Raw genomic sequence first — 24,935 nt, forward strand, 5'->3', positions numbered from 1 at the left:
GACAGACAGAGAGAAAGGTCTTCCTTTTCCGTTGGTTTACCCTCCAATGGCTTTCACGGCTGGCGCCGCGCTGATCCGAAGCCAGGAGCCAGGTGCTTCCTCCTGGTCTCCCATGCGGGTGCAGGGCCCAAGGACTTGGGCCATCCTCCACTGCACTCCCAGGCTGCAGCAGAGAGCTGGCCTGGAAGAGGAGCAACTGGGACAGAATCTGGCTCCCCAACCGGGACTAGAACCTGGTGTGCCAGTGCCACAGGTGGAGGATTAGCCTATTGAGCTGTGACGCCGGCCTCTGAGCCCTCTTGAAAATGAAGTCCTTAAGGCTGGCTTTGTGGCATAGTGGGTAAAGCCACTGCCTATGATGCCAGCATCTCAAATGGGTGCCAGTTCTTGTCCCAGCTGTTCCACTTCAGATCCAGCTCCCTGCTAATGGCCTGAGAAAAGCCCCAGAAGATGGCCCCAGTGTTTGGACCCCTGCCATCAATGTGGGAGACCTGAGTTAAGGTCCTGGCTCCTGGTTTTGGCCTGGCCCAGCTCTGGCCATTGTGGCCATCTGGGGAGTGAACCAGCAGATGGAGGATCTCTTTCTCTCTTCCTGTCTCTGTGTAACTCATACTTTAAAATAAATCTTTTGAAAAAAAGAAAGAAAATAGAGTACTAGAAGCAGCATTCTTAGTAGTTGACTTATGTGATAATATATCAAAAATTATTTTATGGGAAATTAAAAATTGTGTGCAGTATAACTTTTTTTGTTTTCTTTTACTGCATTATTACTCATTTTTTAATTTTGAAGGCAAAGTTAAAACAATTTTGAATGGTTTATTTGAAGGAAAAAAATCTGTTTCATCATCTCCCTTTCTTTACCTGTACTGTCCATCTGTTTGCCATTTTACACTTTTTTTTTTCTGTCTAAATTGTCACCTTCTCTTCTTTACAGTGGACTTCAACATTGCCTTTCCCTGGGTAGTTGCAAAAAGTAGTTCAGTCCTTCACCTGTTTGTCCCTAATTACAAATATCTTGTATAATTATGTAATAGCAAAACTGGGGAAATTGATACTGGTACAGTCTACGAACTTTATTTACATTTTATCAGTTTTATATACTCATTTTTGTGTTTGAATTTCTCTGAAATGCATATGTGTGTGTGTGTGTGTGTGTGTGTGTTTGTGTTTGTTTGAGAGACAGAGAGTTCTTATCTGCTGGTTCACTCTCCATTATGCTTACAGTAGCCAGAGCTGGACTGAGGCCAAAGCCAAGAGCTTGAAGCTGAATCCGAGTTTCCCACATAGGTGTCAGGAAGCCAGTTACTTGAGTCATCACTGCCACTTCACTGGGTCTGCATTAGTAGGAAATTGAAGTTGGGAGCCACAGCTGGTTATCAAACCCAGGTACTCTGATGTGGGATGTAGGTACTTTAACAGGTATCTTAACCATTATGCCAAATGCCCACCCCTGTGTTGAAATGTGATCACCACCTTGGTAGTATTGGGAAGTAATATCCTTAAGAGGTAATTAGATCGTGAGGGTTTTGCCTTTATGAATGGATTAATGTAGCTATCACTGGGGTGGGTGGGTTCTTATTGAAGAGATTTGTTATAAAGTGAGTCCTGCTTTCTTCATGTGATACCATCTGCCATGGTATGATGCAGCACGAAAGGTCCCACTGGGTGCCAGCACCTTGAATTTCCCAGCCTCCAAAACTGTGAGAAATAAATTTCTTTTCTTTATAAATTACCCAAATTATGGTATGTTATAGAAGCAGAAAACAGGCTAACACATATGCATAAGGGATACTCATGTAGTGCTTAGAACCAGAAGGATTTTGGAATATTTGCATATACACAATAAGATACCTTGGGGAAGGAACCTAAGTCTAAACTTGAATTCACTTATGTTTCATATATACCTTACATAGCCTGAAGGATAATTCAGTATTTTTAGTATGCCCACTATTTGACTGTTACCCATCACATGAAGTCGCATATGTATTTTCTACTTGTGGTGTCATGTTGGCACTTAAAGTAGCACTTAAAGGTTGGGGTTGGTGCTGTGGCATAGTAGGCTAAATCTCTGCCTGTGGCGCTGGTATCCCATAGGGATGCCAGTTTATGTTCTGGCTGCTCCTCTTCCAATCCAGCTCTCTGCTAATGGCCTTGGAAAGCAGTGGAAGATGGATCAAGTGCTTGTGTCCCTGCATCCATGTGGGAGACCCGGAAGAACCTCCTGGCTTCATATCGGCTCAATTCCAGCTGTTGTGACCATCTGGGGAGTGAACCAGGGGATGGAAGACCTTTCTCTCTCTCCCTCTCTCTGTGACTCTGCCTCAAATAAATAAATAAATAAATAAATCTTTATGAAACTAAAGTTTGAAATTTTTTGGAATTTGGGGTTTTTGTATTAGGGATGCTTGACCCATACAGTTTTTTTTTTTTTTTTTTTTTGACAGGCAGAGTGGACAGTGAGAGAGAAAGACAGAGAGAAAGGTCTTCCTTTGCTGTTGGTTCACCCTCCAGTGGCCGCCACAGCCGGCGCTCTACGGCCAGCGCACTGCGCTGATCCGATGGCAGGAGCCAGGTACTTATCCTGGTCTCCCATGGGGTGCAGGGCCCAAGCACTTGGGCCATCCTCCACTGCACTCCCGGGCCACAGCAGAGAGTTGGCCTGGAAGAGGGGCAACCGGGACAGAATCCGGCACCCCAACCGGGACTAGAACCCGGTGTGCCGGCGCCGCAAGGCGGAGGATTAGCCTAGTGAGCTGTGGCGCCGGCTCGACCCATACAGTTTTATCCTCTGTCAACTCATATTTGTACCACCACAATCAAGATGAGGAACTGTTCCATCACAGGATCACAGTCCTCTTTTCATTTTATTAATTTATTCACTGATGAATCTTTTTAATTATAAGAATTTGTGGCTAACTGATAGAAGATTGGTATTATGTTTTGGGGTTGTTTCACTATTTTCACCTCATTCCTCATTATACCATAACCATTTACAATAAGACTAAAACATTTAATGTTTCACTTCATTTTGTGTGTTACAGAATGATAAGACTATCAAAGTCATGTAATCCAAAGTCTCCTCCCACTTAATCCTCTGAAAAAAAAAAAGTCACCAAAAAATTCATATGAAATAACTCTTGACGTCAATTTAGCCTGTGAATTTCTCCCAAGAACTGGGATTCCTTTATTTATTTTTACTATCTGATGAACTTTGGTATAAGATTTTTGTATGTATTAACTTTTGCTAGATTATGCTGCTTGAGCAACAAAAAATAACAGTAGCTTACATTAAGAAAAGTTTGTTTGCCTATATATTTGTTTATGACAGTAAATTCTGTAGCATTTAGCTGTGGTTCTGATCTGTGGTTCTTTTTCAATTCTGGATATAGGCAGGATAAGCAGTCCCTATTTGTGACATATCCTCTTGGCCACAGAAAAAAGAGTAACAGCTTACAGAAACATATAGTTAAAACTTCTTCTTGGAACTGGAACTTTCTCACATCTCACTGACCAAAGCAAGCCATATGGCCAACCTCCACACTGGAGTACCCACAAAGAACTGTAAGGCTCATGGCAACCGGTGCAGTGTTAATTTCTCCTAGAGATGGGGTAAATGATGGAGAATTACAGTACCACCTGCCATACAGTGAGATGGTATACTATGCTATGCTTTTTTTTTTTTTTTTTTTTTTTTTTGACAGGCAGAGTGGACAGAGAGAGAGACAGAGAGAAAGGTCTTCCTTTTGCCATTGGTTCACCCTCCAATGGCTGCTGTGGCCGGCACGCTGCAGCCAGCACATTGCGCTGATCCGAAGCCAGGAGCCAGGTGCTTCTCCTGGTCTCCCATGGGGTGCAGGGCCCAAGGACTTGGGCCATCCTCCACTGCACTCCCGGGCCATAGCAGAAGGCTGGCCTGGAAGAGGGGCAACCGGGACAGAATCTGGCACCCCAGTCGGGACTAGAACCCGGAGTGCCGGCGCCACAGGCGGAGGATTAGCCTATTGAGCTTCGGCACCAGCCCCTATGCTATGCTTTTGTAATAACTTTCTTAATAAAGTTCATTCTATTTATATTTGTTATGATATTTTTCCTAATGGAAGTAGCAGTTTTAAAATTTTTTGTCTTTATTGCTTTAATTTCAGTATTGATTATCTCTTTCGGGTAGCAGGCCAAGTGGGGCAAGTAGTCTATGGCTGATACAACAGCTTTATGATGGTATCAGGGGTGCAGCCCCTTTTTCCTTGTTGCTCTGTTATTCTCAGCCATGTTTTCTCTCTTTCAGTCTACAGCAACATCTAGCTTTTGTCAATGCATTCTAGGCAACTGGAAGGATTGGGAAGTAGAAGTCATTTCTGTTCTCTTTAGATGCACAATGTGGGAGTTAGGCATATCATTTCCTTTATATTTCATTGATCAAAGATTCTAAGAGAAATAGAAATGTGGCTTTTAGCCAGGTGTTCACGTGTTTGGTTACAGCTTTAGAGGATATTGGAAGATAACTAGCAATCTCTTTGTTGCAATTACTTTAATTCATGTAAAATCCATGAAAATAGGTATTATTAACAATTTTACAGATAAAGAGACAGCCTTTTCTAAGATATAAAATAAATTGGTCAGGAAGCATTTACCTAAGGAGTTGTAGAATGGGCTTTGAATCTACATTTGATATTAAAGCCTAACTGGATTTTACAAAGCTGTATTGGCTTTCTAACATCTGTTAACAAGCACTTTACCTTTTTTTAGACAGTGTAGTAATAAATAGTGATTGACTCTTTGAAAGGAATTCTTAGATTTCTAACATTTTTTTGTGACAACTAATAAGAGCAGATGTTTACAGCTAATAAATACATAATTGCTTTAAATTACAGTGATTTTTCAAAGATCAGACTTTGATGTTGATTTTGAGAAATGTAGTTTAAAACATTACCTTTGGAGGTTGGTGTTTGGCACAGTAGTTAAGATGGCGCTTGGGAAGTCTGTAACATATTCGAGTGGCTAAGTTCGAGTCCTGGCTCTGTTTCCTGCAATCTAGCTTCTTGCTAATGCAAACTCTAGGAGGCAGCAGGTGATGGCTCAAATACTGGGAGAAATGGCTCGAGTTCTGGGATTCTAGCTTCAGTCTGGCTCACCCCTGTCTGTTATGGGCATTTGAGCAATAAAGATCTCTGTCTGCCTTTTAAATAAATAAAAATAAATTTCATGATTAAAAAACAAAAGCTTTCCTTTAGAAATTAACTTAGTTGCTAAAAATTAATATGTAATATTGCATACTGATCAAACTTTTGGATTTATATTTCCTTCAAATACAAAATAGTATGATTGCTTCATTCTAATTATATTATTACATATTACTGTAAAAGTTTCAGAGAATGCAGAGTAATATGAATAAGAATATAAAAACTGTTTATCATCCCACTGTGGCTACATTAGCTGCACCTTTTTACCCCCATATATTCATTGTGTCTGATTTTTAAATCTAAAATGTGACAGTGTTTATGTTCTGGCAACAGTAGCAAAAGCCAGTTTTACTGAAGCACACCTCAGTAAACACGTGGGTCATGCTTGATGGATGACCTGGCAGTTTGGATGGCTTTTTCCATTCTCACTTAGCGGTATCACATTAGTCTAGTAGTTGGCACACAGTGTACTTTAGAACACTGTAGTGAACTAGTGCCTTCTTAAACCATGTGTTTATGTCGTAACCAATAGATCTGTAATGTGATTAATAAGTAATAGTTGGGATTTCTTACTATGTATGAGCTTTTTTTCTAGGTACTAAATGCAACAAATTCTCTTTATTATTGAGGGAACATTATTTCCTTTTTCTAACAGAGTACTTGCACTTTTGTAAGTAGATATCTGTATAATTTTCATTCAGACATGTTTTTGAGAATAAAAGGCGTACTATAAATATTTCTATATGATTTTGAGATGTTTCTCTTTTTGATCAGTAAAATGGTTTCTACTGCATTGGTAGATAAATATTTCCATTCAGATTCTGTTTGCAAAAATAAAATTTTCTAAAACATTTTGTTGTATATTAGAGCAAAATTAAAAAATTACAGCGACTTTAATTTAATATTAAAAACAGAATAGTATTTTTTAAAGTGACCCTATTTTTATCAGTTTTTTTTTTTTTTAGCCAAATCTGCCCCTGGGAATGTGTCATTGATACTTTTCCGAACAATGTAATTGTGAATATATGAAAACATTTGAAAATTTTGACAGTTGTAGCTAACTTAGTAATAGTGGTATCACTAGAGCACCAGTGACACATAGAAAATAGTCTTAAAGGTTTTATGCAAATTACCTGCCTACCCTTTGGAGAAATGAAAATTTATTGCTTAGTTTTATATTAGGTATACAGTTTCTTCTTTTTAGTTCATTTTGTCCTGAAAAGTTTTATTGAATAATGAAAAATGATTGCCAAACAACAAAATAAGTAAGCAGTTGTACATGATCATGTAATAAATGGAAAAACTACCCAAGAATTTTCAGATTTTTGACTTCTTATATGTACATCATTTGCACCTAACCAGTGCTTTCCCACTAACATAGCTGATTAGTGGTCAGGTGTGTCTTATAGGTCCCTGTACATAGCAGTTTACCGACTGGCCCACTAAATCACCAGCTAGGAGTACTAGTGTCAAATACTTCTCACATCTCACAAGACCACAAAGGGTTATCTGCCAATACATTTTTGTGTTTGAGGATACTTTTCAATGAATCTTTTGCAGATTGAACTAAAAAGGAAGATGTTGAGGCCGGCACTGTGGTATAGCAGGTTAAGCCATGGCCTTTGGAGCCCACATCCCGTATGGGCAACGATTCGAGTCCCTGCAGCTCCATTTCTAATCCAGCTCCCGGCTAGTGCACCTGGGAAAGCAGTGGAGGATGGCCCAAGTCCTTGGGTCCCTGCACCCACATGGGAGACCAGGATGAAGCTCCTGGCTCCTGGCTTCAGCCTGGCCCAGCCCTGGCCATTGTGACCATTTGGGGAGTAAACCAGCAGATGAAAGATTTCTCTGTCTCCTTCTCTGTCTCTGTAACTCTGTTTTCAAATAAATAAATAAATAAATAAAAAAGGAAAAATATTAACTGTGTTTCATATGTAAGAAGCAAGGGGCCAGTGCCGTGGCTGACTTGATTAATCCTCTGCCTGTGGCGCCGGCATCCCATATGGGCGCCAGTTCTAGTACCAGTTGCTCCTCTTCCAGTCCAGCTCTCTGCTGTGGCCTGGGAGGGCAGTGGAGGATGGCCCAGGTGCTTGGCCCCCTGCACCTGCGTGGGAGACCAGGAAGAAGCACCTGACTCTTGGCTTCAGATGGGTGCAGCGCTGGCTGTAGCGGCCATTTGGGGGGTGAACCAATGGAAGAAAGACCTTTCTCTCTGTCTCTCTCTTACTGACTGTAACTCTACCTGTCAAATTAAAAAAAAAGGTTTATTTAAAAAAAAGAATCAAGAAAAATTATAGAATTATTACTAGATCTTTTTCAGGTTTTATCACTTGTTCAAGTGGTTAAAGCACAATGAACTGATACCTGGGCTAGAAGCTAGGTATATATAGTAGAGTTATACTAAATCCATCCTGGCTTAACATATATGTAAATTTAAATACTTATTTTAATATTTAGACTAAAGTTTAATACATATTTTTGTATGTATTTAAAGATTTATTTATTTTATTTGAAAGGCAGAATGTCAAGAAAGAGATTTTCATCTTCTAGTTTACTCTCCTATGGCCACCACATCCATCCTGGTCTCTCACATGGGTGGACAGGGACCCAAGCATTTTGGCCATTATCCACTGCTTTCCCAGGTGCATTAGCAGAGGAGCATTCACAGCTCAAACTGTTGCTCTGATATGGGATGCTGCATCGTGATAGCTTAACCCACCATGCCACAACACTGGCCCCTGTTATAACATTTAAAATAAAAGAATTAGTAGTAATTCATTTTTAAAAATGAGAAATCTAGGCTGGCGCCGCGGCTCACTAGGCTAATCCTCCGCCTTGTGGCGCCGGCACACCGGGTTCTAGTCCCGGTCGAGGCGCCGGATTCTGTCCTGATTGCCCTCTTCCAGGCCAGCTCTCTGCTGTGGCCCGGGAGTGCAGTGGAGGATGGCCCAAGTGCTTGGGCCCTGCACCCCATGGGAGACCAGGATAAGTACCTGGCTCCTGCCATCGGATCAGCAGGGTGCGCCGGCCGCAGTGTGCCATTGGAGGGTGAACCAACCGCAAAGGACGACCTTTCTCTCTGTCTCTCTCTCTCACTGTCCACTCTGCCTGTCAAAAAAAAAAAAAAAAAAAAAAAAAAAAAAAAAAAAAGTGAGAAATCTAAGGCACATAGTAAACTGTATGGGGATGAACAGATTGTAAATCAAGACTGTCCTGGGCAAACCAGGGCATTTGGGAGGGAGCTTGGGGCTTGAGGGGGACAGACCTGAGTTTGAATTCTGACACTGCCATTTAAAAGCAGAGATAAGTAGCCTCTCTAAGACTAGGTGAATTTCTCCAGAGAAACAGGAACAATAGGATACATGCACATGCAGGCATGTTGTAGTCATGAATCCGAATGTGTGATGGTAACTGCTCCTTTTCCCTATCTCCCATTTAGTAAGTCTTGCCAAATCTATCTTATAAGCGTTTCTTCAAACCATGCCCTTCCTTTCTGCCATAGCAAGTGTTCAGATCTTCTACTGGACAATTAGAATTATTTCCTAAGCAGCTCCCTGTATTCTACTTCTCCTTCCTCACTTCACTTACAAATAATCAATACTGAGAACTAATACTAAATTAATAATTCATCAATCTATCCCCTTTCCATCCTCATTGTTGTTACTTTTACCTTGGTAGATGAGGCCATTCATATGCTCTCTTTTATAAATCTTCATAAACTTAACCTCCCATTCAATACTCCTGGCTCTTTTCAGACACAGCTGAGATTTCTGTTAATTGCTTGCCTTTTTGGGTGTGGTTATCTCTCTGAAGAATCACTCTCCCTATCTTCTCCATTAATGTTCCTGTTCTGATGTTACCTGCCTGGAACCTTCCTGGTGCTAGAACATTCTTACACATTCATATACAGGCAAACTTGAATCTTCAGACAATGATGTCTCTAAGCTGCTTTTCAGATGACATACTATGTTCATCAGCTGACCAAGAAACCTGTTGAATTATGGTGTGACTTGAATGCTCCTGCCTACCTACAAACAATTCATATCTGATGACAGCAATTATCTTTTTGTACATCTCTATAGTCATTATTTTATTGAGGTGGTTTGGGAACTATATTCATAGGTACGATACCTTGGGCAGTTGAATAGTGGTTGGGTTGTAGGACTTTTCAATTGACTTTAGGTAGAGTATTTCACTCCTAATTTGTTGGATGTTGTGTTTCTAGATGAAATTTTACAGGGGGAATAGAGTTCTGATCTTAAAAATAATTTTGACTCTTATTTTTTATCTACCTGATTCTTAGTAACTCATGTGATGTATTTATTCATTCTCCTTCTCACCCTCACACTGAAGAAGAAACAAAACCAAACTTCTTATTATCAAGACTATTTTATCCTGTTCGTATTAGTTTCTCAAGTATCTGTTGTGAATGTCAAATATGTTAATAGAAGTTACTAAGTAGTATGTGATTTCTGTTCATTTATTTATTTTAGTTATCAAGTGGGAACCCTGTATATGAAAAATACTATAGACAGGTAAGTTTTTGTTTTCCTTGGTTGAATATAAAATGTACTGTCAACTATTGATTGTGTGCATGTAGATTATCTGCTAGCTGGATGTATTTGTCATGTCTTGCTTTCAACTTCTTGTGCCTCAGTTCCTGCTTTGAGTACTTAAAAATGCTTTTGAAAAGCTTCTAGGTAAATGAAGTAAATTAACTCCAAATATTCATTTACCTTAAATAACTATATTAAAAAATCCATATAACGTTAGATATAGTCATTCAGGTATCAGTATTTAATTTATAAGCCAAGTATCAATTACTTTTATGCTGTTGTTGATACTTACTAATGTAAAATTTTCACAAAGTGAAAACAATGCCTTTTTTTTTTTTTTAAAGATTTGTTTTGTTCGCTTGAAAGGTGGAGTTACAGGGTGGGGGATTGGGGGATTGGGAGAGAGACAGAGATCTTCTATCTACTTGTTCACTCTCCAAATGGCCACAATGACCAGGGTTGGACTAGACTGAAGCCAGGAGCTGTGAGCTTCTTTCAGGTCTCCCACATAGGTGCAGGGGTCCAAGGAATTGGGCCATCCTCTGCTTCTTTCCCAGGCACATTAGCAGGGAGCTGGATCAGAAGTGAAGCAGGGGCCAGCGCTGTGGCGTAGAGGGTTAAGTTGCTGTTTGCATTGCCACCATCCCATATGGGTACCAGTTTGAGAAATGGCTCCTTCACTTCCATTCCAGCTCCCTGCTAATGCACCTGGGAAAGTCCTTGGGCCCCTGCATCCACATGGGAGACCTGAAAGAGGCTCCTGGCTCCCTGCTTCTAATTGGCCTAGTTCCGGCTGTTGTAGCCATTTGGGGAGTGAACCAATGGGTAGAAGGTCTCTCTTTCTATCTCTTCCTCTTTCTCTCCAACTTTGCACTTCAAAGAAATAAATAAGTCTTAAAAAAGTGGAGTGCTGCTGGGATTCAAATCGGCACCCATATGGAATGCTGGTGTCTTAGCCAGTGGCTTTACCTAGTAAATGCCTGTCCCAAAAACCATGACTCTTGTTCAAAAGTAAAATGAACATATGTCAAAGGTTTTATTCAATTCATTAATTACTGGCAGAATCACTGTGATTTATAAAGATTTTTATTCTGCACCAGATAATTCATTTGCATTGATATGGACAGGAATCACTTACATCACTATCATTGTTCTCTAATTTAACCTCTATCCCTACAGAGTATTAAAATAGTCTTGTTAGTAGAAAGTCAGCCTAGGTTGCATACCATAGATTAGGTCATCTGAAAGTATAGACAATCTCATTTGTCTGTTTCCAAATATTGGGTCATTTTTCCTGAGTTTTTTGTGCTTGTGATCATGAGCACAGAAAAAGCTGCTAGTCTCATTGACTTGCCTGTCTATGTAGTTGCAGCAAAGTGTAGTTAACCATTATGGACCTCCTTGGTTTTGACTTAGAATTCTAGAGCCACGTGCAATTACCAGTTTGTAAGGCCAGAGAAATTCATTGTACTTTTATTTTTTTTAGAAATAAAGTTCAAGATTAGGTTGCTCCATCACTTTGGCCTTTTGAAGGGCCTTATATTGGATGGCACCTTGATGGTTGGAACAAAAGAGATCACATGGCAAAATAGGAAACTAGAGAGCAGGAGGTCCCAGTTCTTGTTAGAACAGCTTGCTCTCATAAAACCTCACTCTGAGAAGCTAGCATTAATTACTTTCAATGGCCATGCCCCCATGACCTATTGACTTTCCATAGGTGCACCTCTTAAAAGTTCTACCACTTCAACACTGCTACACTGAGAACCAAACTTTAAGCATGTGAACCTTTGAACCCCCTTGGGTTATATACCCAAGCCATATCTAAACCTGAATTACATGTACATTTGAATGACTTTTCTCATCTTGAGGTTTCTCACATTTACTAAGATTCTTAGCTTGGTGGTAAGTGATATTGCTTCACTTACCTGTGAGTCTGAGTCTGGGACCATATAAACCAAATAGAAGACCAGTTTTGTTGGGAGTATTGGGAGTATGTTGTAAATAGGAAAAAAAAAAAAAAAAAAAGAAAGAAAGAAAGAAGAGAAAAAAAAGAAAAAAAACCCAAACCTCTAATCATTAAAATTAATGATCAACTGTATTCCAAGTAAATAACTATAATTACATTTTAATTAAATTTTCCTCAACAGTTCATTCAGTCCTGTATAATGAATTCCTGTCTGGCTGGATTTTGTGTCAGGAGTCTGCTTCCATGAAGTACCTCTGCTTCTGGTCTGAAAAAGAGTCCTTGAAATCCTGACTTAGTCTGCCAGTACAGTCTGAAAATTGTTTCAGTGAGGTCAACTCAGAGTCTTTACCCAAAAGTGTATTTTTTGAAGTGATAATAATTCAGAGGCTGTGGGATAGTCCTTTTCAAGAGGCTCTGAGACATGAATTCTACCCTGTAACTTAGGGCAGAGCCTTGAAGAGATGCATCAGAGTACAACAGAAACAATAGGTGACAGAGTAAATGATTGTGCTTAATTTATTAGGGTAACCAAAAGAGTAGAAGATGGTAACATTCTTTATTGGGATACAGTACATAATATTTTAGTAGCTTGATGACTGTTTCCCTTCAGTGCCTGTCTATTTAGGTTATGCTGAGGAGCCATATTTTTCTGCCCTGGTCAGGGAGTAAATAGAGAGTGAGTTCTGGAGAATTCTAGCAGTAGGTTTCCTAATCCCTTGCACACTTCCTTTTGTCCCCAATTTTTTTTTTGACAGGCAGAGTTAGAGAGAGAGAGACAGAGAGAAAGCTCCTCCCTTTTCCGTTGGTTCACCCCTCAAGTGGCCACCAAGGCTGGCTTGCTGCACGATCCGAAGCCAGGAGCCAGGCACCTCCTCCCCGGTCTCCCATGCGGGTGCAGGGCCCAAGGACCCAGGCCATCCTCCACTGCACTCCCGGACCACAGCAGAGAGCTGGACTGGAGGAGGAGCAACCAGAACAGAATTCAGCGCCCCAACTGGGACCAGAACCCGGGGAGCCGGCCATTGCCCCAAATTTTAAGGACTAGGCAGTTATTTTTTGCTGAGTGCCTGATTTATCCCATGTTCTATCACTTGAAAGAAAAGATTTCTCTTGATTCTGTGCTGGGATTGAGTTGTCTGGAATGCTTTATGTGTGTTTACAGTACGCTTAATCTTTAGACTGGAAAAATAGCTATTTCACAAATAACCTAGTTTCCCATGACTTTTTGAAATTTACTTTTCATTTTTACAAATGGAACTTCAGGAAATCTTTATCAAAATTAGTTTTTTTGTAGCTTTTTTTCTGTTTTTGATGACCTTGTTCTATCTTTTTTTTTTTTTTTTTTTTTGACAGGCAGAGTGGACAGTGAGAGAGAGACAGAGAGAAAGGTCTTCCTTTGCTGTTGGTTCACCCTCCAATGGCCACCACGGCTGGCACGCTGCGGCTGGCGCACCGCACTGATCCGATGGCAGGAGCCAGGTGCTTCTCCTGGTCTCCCATGGGGTGCAGGGCCCAAGCACTTGGGCCATCCTCCACTGCACTCCCTGGCCACAAGGGAGAGCTGGCCTAGAAGAGGGGCAACCGGGACAGAATAGGGCGCCTCGACCGGGACTAGAACCCGGTGTGCTGGCGCTGCTAGGTGGAGGATTAGCCTATTCAGCTGCGGCGCCAGCCTCTTGTTCTATCTTTAAAGGAAAATCCCCATCAGTTAAAATGATGTCTTCTTTATTTGTGTTTTAGGAACTTAAATATTTTAAAATATTTTAAAAGTTTACTGTGGAATCACTGATGGTTTCAGAGCTGATAGTGCTTTGATTTTTTTTTTTAAGTGCTGTACTTCCTACGAGTAGCTATAAAAGCAGAAGTTGATGATTTAAAGAGGAAGATAACATACAACTATTCCCGTTTGTCAAAAGACCTATCCAGGAAATACTGCCCTTTTCATCTTGTTGGCATTTCAGTTTATTGGAGCTTAAATGACAAGTATAGAATATTTGGAGTCGGAAAATAGGTGCTAATATACTATTCCAGTGATTTACTTTCACTTCCTCTGAGCTTCAGTTTTCTCATTTGTGTAGTAGGCATGGTAAAAAAAAAATTGCCAGTGCTGTCTAGATGGTAGTCTGCTCATGTTGCTGTTTGTATATTCCTTGGTCCTTGTTAGTCAAAGGATTCTTGTTTAGAAAAAGCCAATTCTCAGATGACAGGGATGGAAGGCTGGGAATTCACAGTAATTTTTTAGTTCTGGTTTCAGTCAACTTATGTCTTGTCTTTACAGGTTGATACCAGCAATACTGGAAGAGTGTTGGCTTCTGATGCTGCTGTTTTCCTGAAAAAATCAGGTCTTCCAGACTTGATACTTGGCAAGGTGGTATTTGTTCACTGTAGTACTATAGATGAACTGGATGCAAATTCAGAAAGAGACCATCAGGAAACTTGGAAGTTAGAATTGAATTATGCAAGCAGTTTTAGTAAGGGAATACAGAGAATTTGTGATGTGGTGGTTTACTCTCTCAAAAAATCGGGTATTTTTCAGGTTTTTAAAAAGAAATTACTTTTTGGAGGATAAAATGAGGAAGTAATAGGCCATTTGGATATTGTGAAGAGACATGGTGATGTCTGGGAACCTTGCCACCCACTCAGTGTAGCTCTGTCCCTACTTCCTTTATTGTAATTGTCTCTGTTTAATATGTGGTGAACAGAGTAGGGGATGGGAAGCTTTGAACTCAGCATGGAGAGCTGGAAAGTCCCCTCCAGTCCTTAGATGTGATAGTGATATTCAAAATCCTGAAGAACAGTACTGTCTATTTTTTTTTCACAAACATTAACTGTTTCAATTTTCCCATAGAATATCAATAAGCATCTAAAATCAAGGTAATATATTCTAGAAAAAAGAGCATTGAATTCAGAGTTAGAACCTGGATTAGTGAAAAACATTTGACTAAAATTAAAACCTGAGTTTCATTTCTTTCCCTGATGCCTTGAATAGTGTTGAGCCAAGTCATTCTACCTTGTTGGGCTTTTACTCTTTGTGAAGAGTTGCACTAAATATACTCTTTAAGATTTCTTTCCACTCTCAATTCTGTCATTCATGGATCAGAGAGCATGAATTTATAAATTGTAGGGATTTTATTTCACTTTAAGATGGATTTTAATTAAATGTAAATTGATAACTTTTTTCTCCTAAATTTCAGATCTGGGATTTAGCTGACACAGATGGCAAAGGTATCCTGAACAAACAAGTAAGATTCAGAGATTCATATGAAATTTTTTGAGTGATTTGAGATTAAAAACACATAGCACATTTTTATATTTTTAAGCTAAAATTATTTTTTTTACCAAAATTAAGATTTTTATAAGATTTTATAAGGGTCATAATAATGAAAATCTTTCCAATCACTAGCCATTAAAGAAAAACTTCCTAAGGTTTAGTGTTAGTTTGGTGACATTGTTCTCCTAAGGTTTTTCTTTTAGAGAACCTTTGCCCTTAGGTACACAGATTTGTAAGTGAAAATGGATTTTATTAGTTAATGTGAAGATGATATTCCCTAGTACTTTGAAGGGAAACTCCCGTCTAATCAAACTTGAGTGTTCTGGTCTAGGTCTCACCTCTCATATACAAACTAAAAGATGTTGTACACGCCAAAAGTAAATGCTAGACCAGAAATATGTGGAAATAATTATGACCAATGGTGTTTAACACTGTCGGTATACTTGGACATTTTGCTTGTTGGGGACGGATTTCAAAGTTATAAAAGGAATGGGAAAAATTAGACGAGAGAGTCAGAATGTCTAGACTCTGAATTAAGATTTCTGGGCTGGATTGTAGTCCCCATTGGGGTCACTGGGTGGAAGTGATTAGGTGCATTAGAGACACAGGAATCCTAAATTCATTGGGTGCTCAGATGTGGTGTACTCTGTCAACAAGTACTTTTTTTTTTTTTTTTAATTTTTAAAGATTTATTTATTTATTTGAAAGATTTGCAGAAAGGCAGAAAGAGAGGTCTTCCATCTACTGGTTCACTCCCAAATGGCCACAATGGCCAGAGCTGGGCTAATCTGAAGCCAGGAGCCAGAAGCTTATTCTGTGTATCCCACGTGGGTGCAGGTATCCAAGCACTTTGGCGATCTTCTGCTGCTTTCCCAGGCACATTAGAGGAGGCTGGATTAGAAGTGGAGCAGTGGGGACTTGAACTGGTGCCCACTTGGGATGCCAACACTGCAGATGGTGGCTTTATCCGCTATGCCACAGTGCCATCCCCCTAAAGATTTTATTTATTTTTAAGTCAGAATCAGAGAGAAAGAATCTTAAACCTGCTAGTTCAATGGTTGCAATTGGCCACAATAGCTGGGGCTGGGCCAGGCCGAAGCCAGGAGTCAGGGTCTTCCTCCAGGTCTCCCATGTGGGTGCAGGGGCCCAAGCATTTGGGCCATCCTCTGCTGCTTTCCCAGGTGCATTAGCAGGGAGCTGGATCAGAAATGGATTAGCTGGGACTCAAAAACCAGTGCCGGTATGGGATGCTGGCACTCAGATGGCAGCATCACCTGCTGTCCCACAGTGCTGGCCCCAACAAATACTGTTGAACACCTACTCTGAGCCAGGTTTTAGAAACAGGTAACTATTACAGATACAGTCTCTCACTTTGGTGTTCACAGTATAATACATTCTTCACTGTTATTCCTGGACTTTGAATGTTGAATTTGAGTTGTCTTTGTTGCATGCATGTGGCTGGATTTGTGAGTCTACAGTTAAATTTTGAGTTTGCATTGGAGTCACAGATTTTTGAATTAACATTTGAAAGAAAGAAAAGAAACCACTACTTAATTGAATTTTTAAGTGCCAAAATAATTAGGCCCTTTCCTCCCATGGTGTACTTTTTATTTTGTTGCTCATAAAACATTTTCATTGTAAGATAGAGATCAGTCCTTTCATGGAAGAATTTTATTTAACTTGCCCATGGCTTCACAATTTTAAGTTAGTAGGATTAGAATTTGGTGCAGAATTATTTCACTTCAGAGCCCATTCATACTGTTTAGGAGTAATTGAATTTCACATTGTGAGAAATGAAAGTCTGTATGTTGGAATATTTAGAATACTAGCATTTAGAGATTAGAGGAGGTGTGGACTCTTTTTTTTTTTTTTTTTTTTGACAGGCAGAGTCAGACAGAGAGAGAGAGAGACAGAGAAAGGTCTTCCCTCCGTTGGTTCACCCCTCAAATGGCCATTATGGCTGGCGCGCTGCGCTGATCCGAAGCCAGGAGCCAGATGCCTCCTCCTGGTCTCCTATGCGGGTGCAGGGCCCAAGCACTTGGGCCATCCTCCACTGCCTTCCTGGGCCACAGCAGAGAGCTGGACGAGAAGAGGGGCAACTGGGCCAGACTCCGGCGCCCCAACCAGGACTAGAACCCAGGGTGCTGGCGCCGCAGGCAGAGGATTAGCCTAGTGAGCCGCGGCACCAGCAGTGTGGACTCTTAATAAAAGAGACTTGAAAGGTTGGGCGAGAAGTAAGGGAGTTTTATGAATCTATGTTTATCTGGGAGATCTTCAGGGAGGATCATACTTTCCCAGGCTGCCAAGAGGATGAGCAGGAGGCAGGTGGTTAGGTTATTTGTGACATAGGCAGTGGTTTCTTCAGCTGATCTTGAGAGCTGAAGTCAGATTGCATAGAAGCTTGTGGAGTGAATGAGAAGAAGGGATATGATTTTTTTTGATTAGGTAAATAGGTTTTATTTTCACCTTGCAATCTTGCTTGCTTATAAAGAGTGTTTTGTAAAAAATTTTAAGGTTATACAAAGTATTAAAAAAATCCTGCAAACATACACAGTAAATAATCAAGTATATGTGCTAAACTACATCAGTTGCAATGACATAATTTCTTTTGGCCTGGTCATAGATGCATTTATATGCAGCAGGAAAGGAGAATTTGAAATAACATTTCTTCAAGAAATGTATGAGTAAAGGCAAAGAATTATAAAGCAAATAGCTTAAGAAGAGTATAAGTGATAATTAGGGAGTTTTCAGTAGTGAAGGGTTGATTGTATTAGCAAGCGTAGAAGGATATTGAAAAATTGGAAACATTACAATGTTTTTTAGGCTTTTGTCATCATGTCTATTTCCAGACATGACTCGAAATAGCTGAAAACCACTTGCTTCAGCTTCTTTGCAATTATTTATTAAAGTTTTTGATGGAGATTTCAGGTGTCAAAAATCCAAAAACCTCTGGGAGAGGCTTATAAATATTTTGAATTCAAACAATTAGATAATTGTTTTAGATACTACTCAGTTATTTTCTGTAGCTATTCTGAAATAATAATGATTGAATAATTTGTATTATTGATCCAGTTTTAAAATTTATGATTTCACAATCCTTAGAAGACCTTTAGTAACATTTAGCTACTGTTTCCTTCTGAGCTTTTTTTAAAAGAATTTTTTCTCATTTAAATGATAAAAACATTTCTTAACATCATTAAATAGTCTTTAAAACAGATATGTTAATTCTGTATAGTTTCCACTACTGGTATGTATTACAATTTAAATATTTTCCTGTCTTATACTACTACTTGCTGTTTATAATACTAGGGGCATCTTTGTATGTAGGTCTTTTCTCAATTTTAAAACAAGCAGTTTTGAAGCAAATCTATTAATATTTGTTGCTAAATAAAAACCGTGGAGTAATTTTAAAATGTTTTATATTTTCATATTACAAGTGTACATAGGTAAGTAGGCAGGCAGATGAATGGATGGATAGATGATAAATAGAGAAATGTTTATAACATTTGTGCTTTAATTTCTCAGGAATTCTTCGTTGCTTTGCGCCTTGTGGCCTGTGCCCAGAATGGATTGGAGGTTTCACTGAGTAGCTTGAACCTGGCTGTTCCTCCTCCAAGATTTGTAAGAAATGCTTTACATTTAAATTGTATTTGAATTTTAAAAATGATACCACATAATTTGAAAAATTACCATTTAAAAAATTCTTCCTTTAACTCTTTTTTTTTTAATTTATTTTTTTTTGACAGGCAGAGTGGACAGTGAGAGAGAGAGACAGAGAGAAAGGTCTTCCTTTTTGCCGTTGGTTCACCCTCCAATGGCTGCCGCGGCCAGCGCGCTGCGGCCGGCATACCGCGCTGATCCGATGGCAGGAGCCAGGTGCTTCTCCTGGTCTCCCATGGGGTGCAGGGCCCAAGCACCTGGGCCATTCTCCACTGCACTCCCTGGTCACAGCAGAGAGCTGGCCTGGAAGAGGGGCAACCGGGACAGAATCCGGAGCCCGGACCAGGACTAGAACCCGGTGTGCCGGCGCCGCAAGGCGGAGGATTAGCCTAGTGAGCCGCGGCACCAGCCCTTCCTTTAACTCTTATCACATAGCTATCTGGTTTTCTTTCGCAGTGCCTACTACTGCTTTTAATTTCTTGGGTATCCTTCTAATATTGTTACACGTACATATAAAGAAATGTAAATGCTTATTTCCTGATTTACATTAATTATGCTCTACATGTGATTTATACTATTTAAAAAATAATGTTTTAAACATCTTTATCATTACATAAAAGCCCTTTGTTTTTTATAGCTGCATGGTATTGCTTTACTTATAGTTACCATAATTACTTAACTTCCTATTGATAGGGTTTAGCTTGTTTCTAATATTTTAACACAAAAAATACTACAGTGACTAATAACCTTGTGTACATGTCATTTTGTGTGTTCAGAAGTGTATTTACATGTGTAAATTTCCTAAAGTGGAATTACTGTCCCCCTCAATATTTGCCTTTGTAATTTTTTAAAAAAAGATTTATTTTTTTATTTAAAAGTCAGAGTTACAGAAAGGGAGAGACACACAAAGAGACAGAGAGATTTTTCATCTGCTTGTTCACTCCCTAGGTGGCTGCATTACTCAGGGCTGGATCAGGCCAAAGCCAGGAGCTTGTAGCTTATTCCTGGTTTCTCACATGGGTGCAGGGGCCCAATGACCTGGGCAGCTATCTGCTGCTTTCCCAGGCCGTTAGCAGGGAGCTGGATCGAACTGGAGCAGCTGGGATGTGAACCAGTGCCCATATAAGATGCCAGTGTGGGCATTGTAGGCAACAGCTTTACTTGTTATGCCACAAGGCCAGTCCCACCTTTGTAATTTCCATGCACATTGTCAACCTGTCTTCCGTAGTGGTTGTTCTAGTTCACACTCCTACCAATTAGTTGAGGATATGTTTCCAACACTTTTGCTAACATACCATTGTACAGCTTTTACATCTTTGTTAATTTTGGTAGGTGTCAAAGGTAAGCATAATTTTAATTTGTCCTTATGGTTTTATGGAGTGAGATTCTTATGCTTATTAGCCAATTATTGCTTTTTGTGAATGTCTATTTATAGCCTTTGCCCGTTTTTCTTGAATCCATTTGTCCATCCTTTTTAGATGTATTTATTTATTTATTTGAAAGATAGAGTGACATGGCCAGCGCCGTGGCTCACCAGGCTAATCCTCTGCCTGCGTCGCCAGCACTCCGGGTTCTAGTTCTGGTTGGGGCGCTGGGTACTAGTCCAGCTTTCTGCTGTGGCCAGGGAAGGCAGTGGAGGATGGCCCAAGTGCTTGGACTCTGCACCTGCATGGGAAACCAGGAGGAAGCACCTGGCTCCTGGCTTCGGATCAGCGCAGCGCTGCCCGTAGTGGCCATTTGAGGGGTGAACCAACGGAAAGGAAAACCTTTGTCTCTGTCTCTGTCTCTCTCTCTCTCACTGTCTAACTCTGCCTGTCAAAAAAAAAAAAAAAAAAAAAGAAAGAAAGAAAGAATGACAGAGAGAAGGAGGGAGGGACAGAGAGATATCTTCCATCTGTTGTTTCACTCATTAAGGTATCTTTATCTTGATTTCAATTGTAGGATTTCCTAGTGTAATACTTACTTGATTTAGTTAGTGCACAACCATCATTTATGTGGCTAACTCAGTGAAAATATTTTGTTTCATTAGTACTTCAATAAAGATCTACCCAATGTAAAATAGTGTCATGTGTGCACTCAGATAAATAAATAAAGCATTTTGTGTGAATATATTTAGATCCACAAATACTTTTATTTCATTGCTTAGGGAAGTGATGATTTCACTTCCTCATGTGCTGTTCTCTACTTTTTAGCATGATACCAGTAGTCCTTTGCTAATCAGTGGAACCTCTGCAGCTGAGCTCCCATGGGCTGTAAAAGTAAGTAAACTCGGTTAGCTATTCTGTTTTGCCTCCTACCCATATATAGCCTCTTCTAGTTCCAAAATACATTTCAATAGGCCTTAGACTCATGCATGCCAAGGATAGTAGGAGAAATACTGGTACTGGAAATCTTTGAGGAAACTTTCAGTTCCGTCAGTCATTTTGTGACAATTAGTATTGATCTAATCTCATATCTGTTATGGTGTAAAGAAAAAATAGTGATGTCATAATCCTTTTTTAACCAAAATACTTGATGAACAACTAATTTATCTCACTGATATTACTTCTTGTTTGGTAGTTTAACTAGGTATTCTCTTTATGGCTCTAAAACAAATAAATCTTAATGAAAGTTATTTGGAGAAAAAGCATTGGTTGTAGATATCTTGCCAGGTTTTTACAGTTTATAATTTTAAAGTAGTGTTAGAATATATCAGATCAAATAAGCTTTGACAGATATATATGGTTTTGTTGGAAAACCATTTGGGTTTGTATGTCTGTGTATGCTTACAAGTTATAATTTAAAAAAAAAAAAAGATTTATTTATTTGAAAGATTTACAGAGAAAAAGATCTTCCATCTGTGGGACACACCCCAGATGGCCTCCATTGGCCAGCAGTAAGCCAGGCCAAAGCCAGGTGTTTTATCCTGGTATCCTGCATGGGTGGCTGGGCCCAAATATTTGGGCCATCTTCTGCTGCTTTCCGAGGCCATCAGCAGGGAGCTGGATCAGAAGTGGAGTAACTGGGACATAAGTTGGAGCCCATATGGGATGCTGGCATTGCATGCAGCAGCTTTGCCCGCTACGCCACAATGCCAGCCCCAGGCTAACTAATTTTTAAAAGTGTAGAAATTTAATAGTATTGACTGGACAAATAGTCAACAAGTTTTTCATGTTATACAAGTAACTTTCAAGATTTTAGGAAGTATCTTGTTATTGACAAAAAGGAGAAATCTTTGTTTGAGGAAAATGGGGAATTGTGGTATTTCTTCCTGTAACAGTAATTTCATTTATTTTTAAAATTTCTTTAAGTTTGAAATATACCCAGTAGTATGTGTAGAAAGTTATAGAATAATAAAAGTTACTTCTTTGGCATGGGTCTGTATAAGCAGAGAAGGTGAGACTAGAGCTTCTTCAAACTCTTCTGTCTCTGAAATCTTTTGGTGCTAACCTAACAATAGAAAAACAAAGACTGTTCCAGCCATAAAAGGAATGGGGGACACTGGACTCTTAAGTAGAGTAACTTTGAAATTATTATTTACTGTCATATATTTTGGTGAAAGTGAAAAAAAATTTTTTAAAGATTTTATTTACTTGAGAAGTAGAGTTACAAAGAGAGGGAGAGACAGAGAAGTCTTCCATCCACTGGTCCACTCCCTAAATGGCTCAATGGCTAGAGCTGGGCCTGTCTAAAACCAGGAGCTGGGAACTTCTTCTAGGTCTTCCACGTGGGTGCAGGGGCCCAAGTGGTTGGGCCATCTTCTGCTGCTTCCCAAGGCCATCAGCAGGGAACTGGATCAGAAGTGGAGCAATGGGGACTTGAACTGGTGCCCATATGGGATGCCGGTGCCACAGGTGGATATTTAACCTACTATACCATAGCTTCAGCCCCCCAAAAAATTCTTTAAATAAGTTTAAAAAAATTGGGGTAAATATTTGTCATTTGTGGATAAGACCACTTAGGACACCTGCATCCCATATCAGAGTGTCTGAGATTGGGTCTTGGCTTTGCTTCTGCTTCCAGCTTTCTGCTAATGTGCATCCTGGGAGGCAGCAGGTGATAGCTCAAGTGATTGGGTCCATGCCACCCACATGAGGAGTTGGGGATTGGGTTTCAGGCTCCTGGCTTTGACCTGCCCCAGCTCAGCTGTGTTGGGCATTTGGGGAGTGAACCAGCAGATGAAAATTCTCTCTCTCTAGCTTTCTGTTTTTCAGATAAACAGACAGACAGATGTTAAGTATTGTGTTGTTTGAGGACTTTATAGTTAAATTCTTTTCACCATTATTGAGCTTTTGATTTTTTTTTTTAATATTATAGCCTGAAGATAAGGCCAAATATGATGCAATTTTTGATAGTTTAAGCCCAGTCAACGGATTTCTGTCTGGTGATAAAGTGAAACCAGTGTTGCTCAATTCCAAGTTACCTGTGGATATCCTTGGAAGAGTAAGATATCGTTAAATCCTAAATGTGATTTTTTTTGTATTTTAGTATATATATTAATAGTAGTTATTAAAAAAATCTTATTTTGAAGTTGTTACAGAATTTTCTGTGTTCTGACTTAATATGTGAAATCATTGCCAGTTTATTTCTGTATTTGGTGATTCCTTATAAAATATAAATGGTTGAAATTAGTTTTATATATATACTCTTTTTTTATATATATATATACTCATATATATATATATACTCATATATATATAAAGAGTCCCTTTTCCTTATGTTGTACATTCTGACTTCTTAATTGCTTACCTTATTTCTAGAAGCCATTATTTATGTCTGCCACATGCTCTGTGGCCATATCATGGGAATATTCTAAGGGATAATTTCACCTCTGAAATCAAATATTTCACTCTAACTTGAATTCTGGTCTTTCAAAATCTCTTTCCTAGATACTTGCAAGATTTTAATTCTTTTATTTCACTAAGACTTAAATGTCAGGCTCTTCTATTTTCCCTCTTTTTTTTTTTTTTCAATTTTTAAATTGTGGTAAAATGTGCTTAACATGAAATTTGCCATCTTAGACCAATTTTAAGTGTATTCAGTAGTATTAAGTGCATTTATATTGTTGTGCAACCATCGCTGCAGTTATCTACATATTTGTATTCACTCTGCATAATTCTATTCATTTTGTAAAATTTAAACTATTCCCTTTTGAATTTACTTTTCTCATCCAACTTGGATTTATTATCAGTATTTGCATGTTATTATAGTTAGTTCCCTTTACTATGTTATTATTTTTTAAAGATTTATTTATTTATTTTGAAAGTCAGTTACAGAGAGAGAGAGGGAGAGAGAGATCTTCCATCTACTGGTTCACTCCACAGATGGCCACCAAGTCCAGTGCTGGGCCAGGAGCTTCATCCAGGTCTCCCATATGGATGCAAGGGCCCAAACACTTGGGTCATTTTTTGCTGCTTTTCCCAGGCCATTGGCAGAGAGCTGGATCAGAAGAGGAGCAACTGGAACATGAACTGGTGCCCATAAGGGATGCCAGCGTCACAGGCAGTGGCTTAACTTGCTATACCACAATGCCAGCTCTACTTTGCCATGTTATTCTTCCATCTTTCCTGCCTGGTGAAAATCCAACTTTGCAAGAAGCTGATCTGCCTTCTCTCTGATTACATATGGACCACTGAGGAAGCCTAGTAAGATTGGTGTCATTATAAATTCATGATGACTAACCTTAACTGCACTTCTTTCTGTTGCCAGCCACTCGTACTGTTTCTATAGTTATTTCTTCTATGCCTCTCCATATTTCAAACCTTATGTATTCTCTTCAAACCTTGAGCATGTTTTTAATGCCCTACTTAAACAGATAACACTTGGAAACTGGCATTGTGATGCAGCAGGTTAAGCTGTTGCCTGCAATGCCTGCATCCCATATAAGCACCAGTTTGAGTTCTGGCTGCTCTGCTTCCAATCCAGCTCCCTGCTAAGCCACCTGGGAAAGTAATGGAAGATAGCCCAAGTGCTTGGGCTCCTGTTGGAGTTCCAGGCTGCTGGCCCAGCCTGGCCCATTCCTGCCTATGTGGCCATTTGGAGAGTGAACCAGTATATGGAAGATCTCTTTCTGTCTCCCCCTCTTTCTCTGTAACCTTGCCTTTCAAATAAATAAATAGGTATTTTTAAAGAAAAAGAAGAAAACGTAATTTATGGTCAAATCCTGATTTTACCACTTCTTAGCTGTGTGACTTTGGGCAAATCATTAGAAAACCATGTTTCAGTTTCCTAATTTTTATTTATTTATTTTTTTAGAATATTTATTTATTTATTTTTATTTATTTATTTTTTTTGACAGGCAGAGTGGACAGTGAGAGAGACAGAGA

At 39.5% G+C, this 24,935-nt stretch overlaps 1 protein-coding gene and 1 long non-coding RNA gene across 11 annotated transcripts in view; both read left to right on the forward strand.

The window, feature by feature from the left end:
* EPS15 (epidermal growth factor receptor pathway substrate 15) overlaps positions 1-24,935 on the forward strand; it is a 182,304-nt gene that overhangs the window by 33,534 nt on the left and 123,835 nt on the right. For all 10 annotated transcript variants that reach the window (XM_089300698.1, XM_089300699.1, XM_051857775.3 and 7 more), the window contains 6 exons: positions 9,671-9,712; positions 13,978-14,067; positions 14,894-14,941; positions 18,496-18,591; positions 20,823-20,888; positions 22,927-23,052. In XM_089300698.1, coding sequence (XP_089156824.1) covers positions 9,671-9,712; positions 13,978-14,067; positions 14,894-14,941; positions 18,496-18,591; positions 20,823-20,888; positions 22,927-23,052 — 468 coding nt within the window. The remainder of the gene's footprint in view (positions 1-9,670; positions 9,713-13,977; positions 14,068-14,893; positions 14,942-18,495; positions 18,592-20,822; positions 20,889-22,926; positions 23,053-24,935) is intronic.
* LOC149125711 (uncharacterized) lies at positions 1,260-2,354 on the forward strand. Its single transcript, XR_016211033.1, has 2 exons — positions 1,260-1,386; positions 2,136-2,354. It is a non-coding gene; the product is annotated as an uncharacterized LOC149125711 (long non-coding RNA).

This window comes from Oryctolagus cuniculus, chromosome 7 (genome assembly GCF_051225735.1).
Source record: "Oryctolagus cuniculus isolate XC-2025 breed Fujian yellow rabbit chromosome 7, ASM5122573v1, whole genome shotgun sequence".
Classification (NCBI taxonomy): domain Eukaryota; kingdom Metazoa; phylum Chordata; class Mammalia; order Lagomorpha; family Leporidae; genus Oryctolagus; species Oryctolagus cuniculus.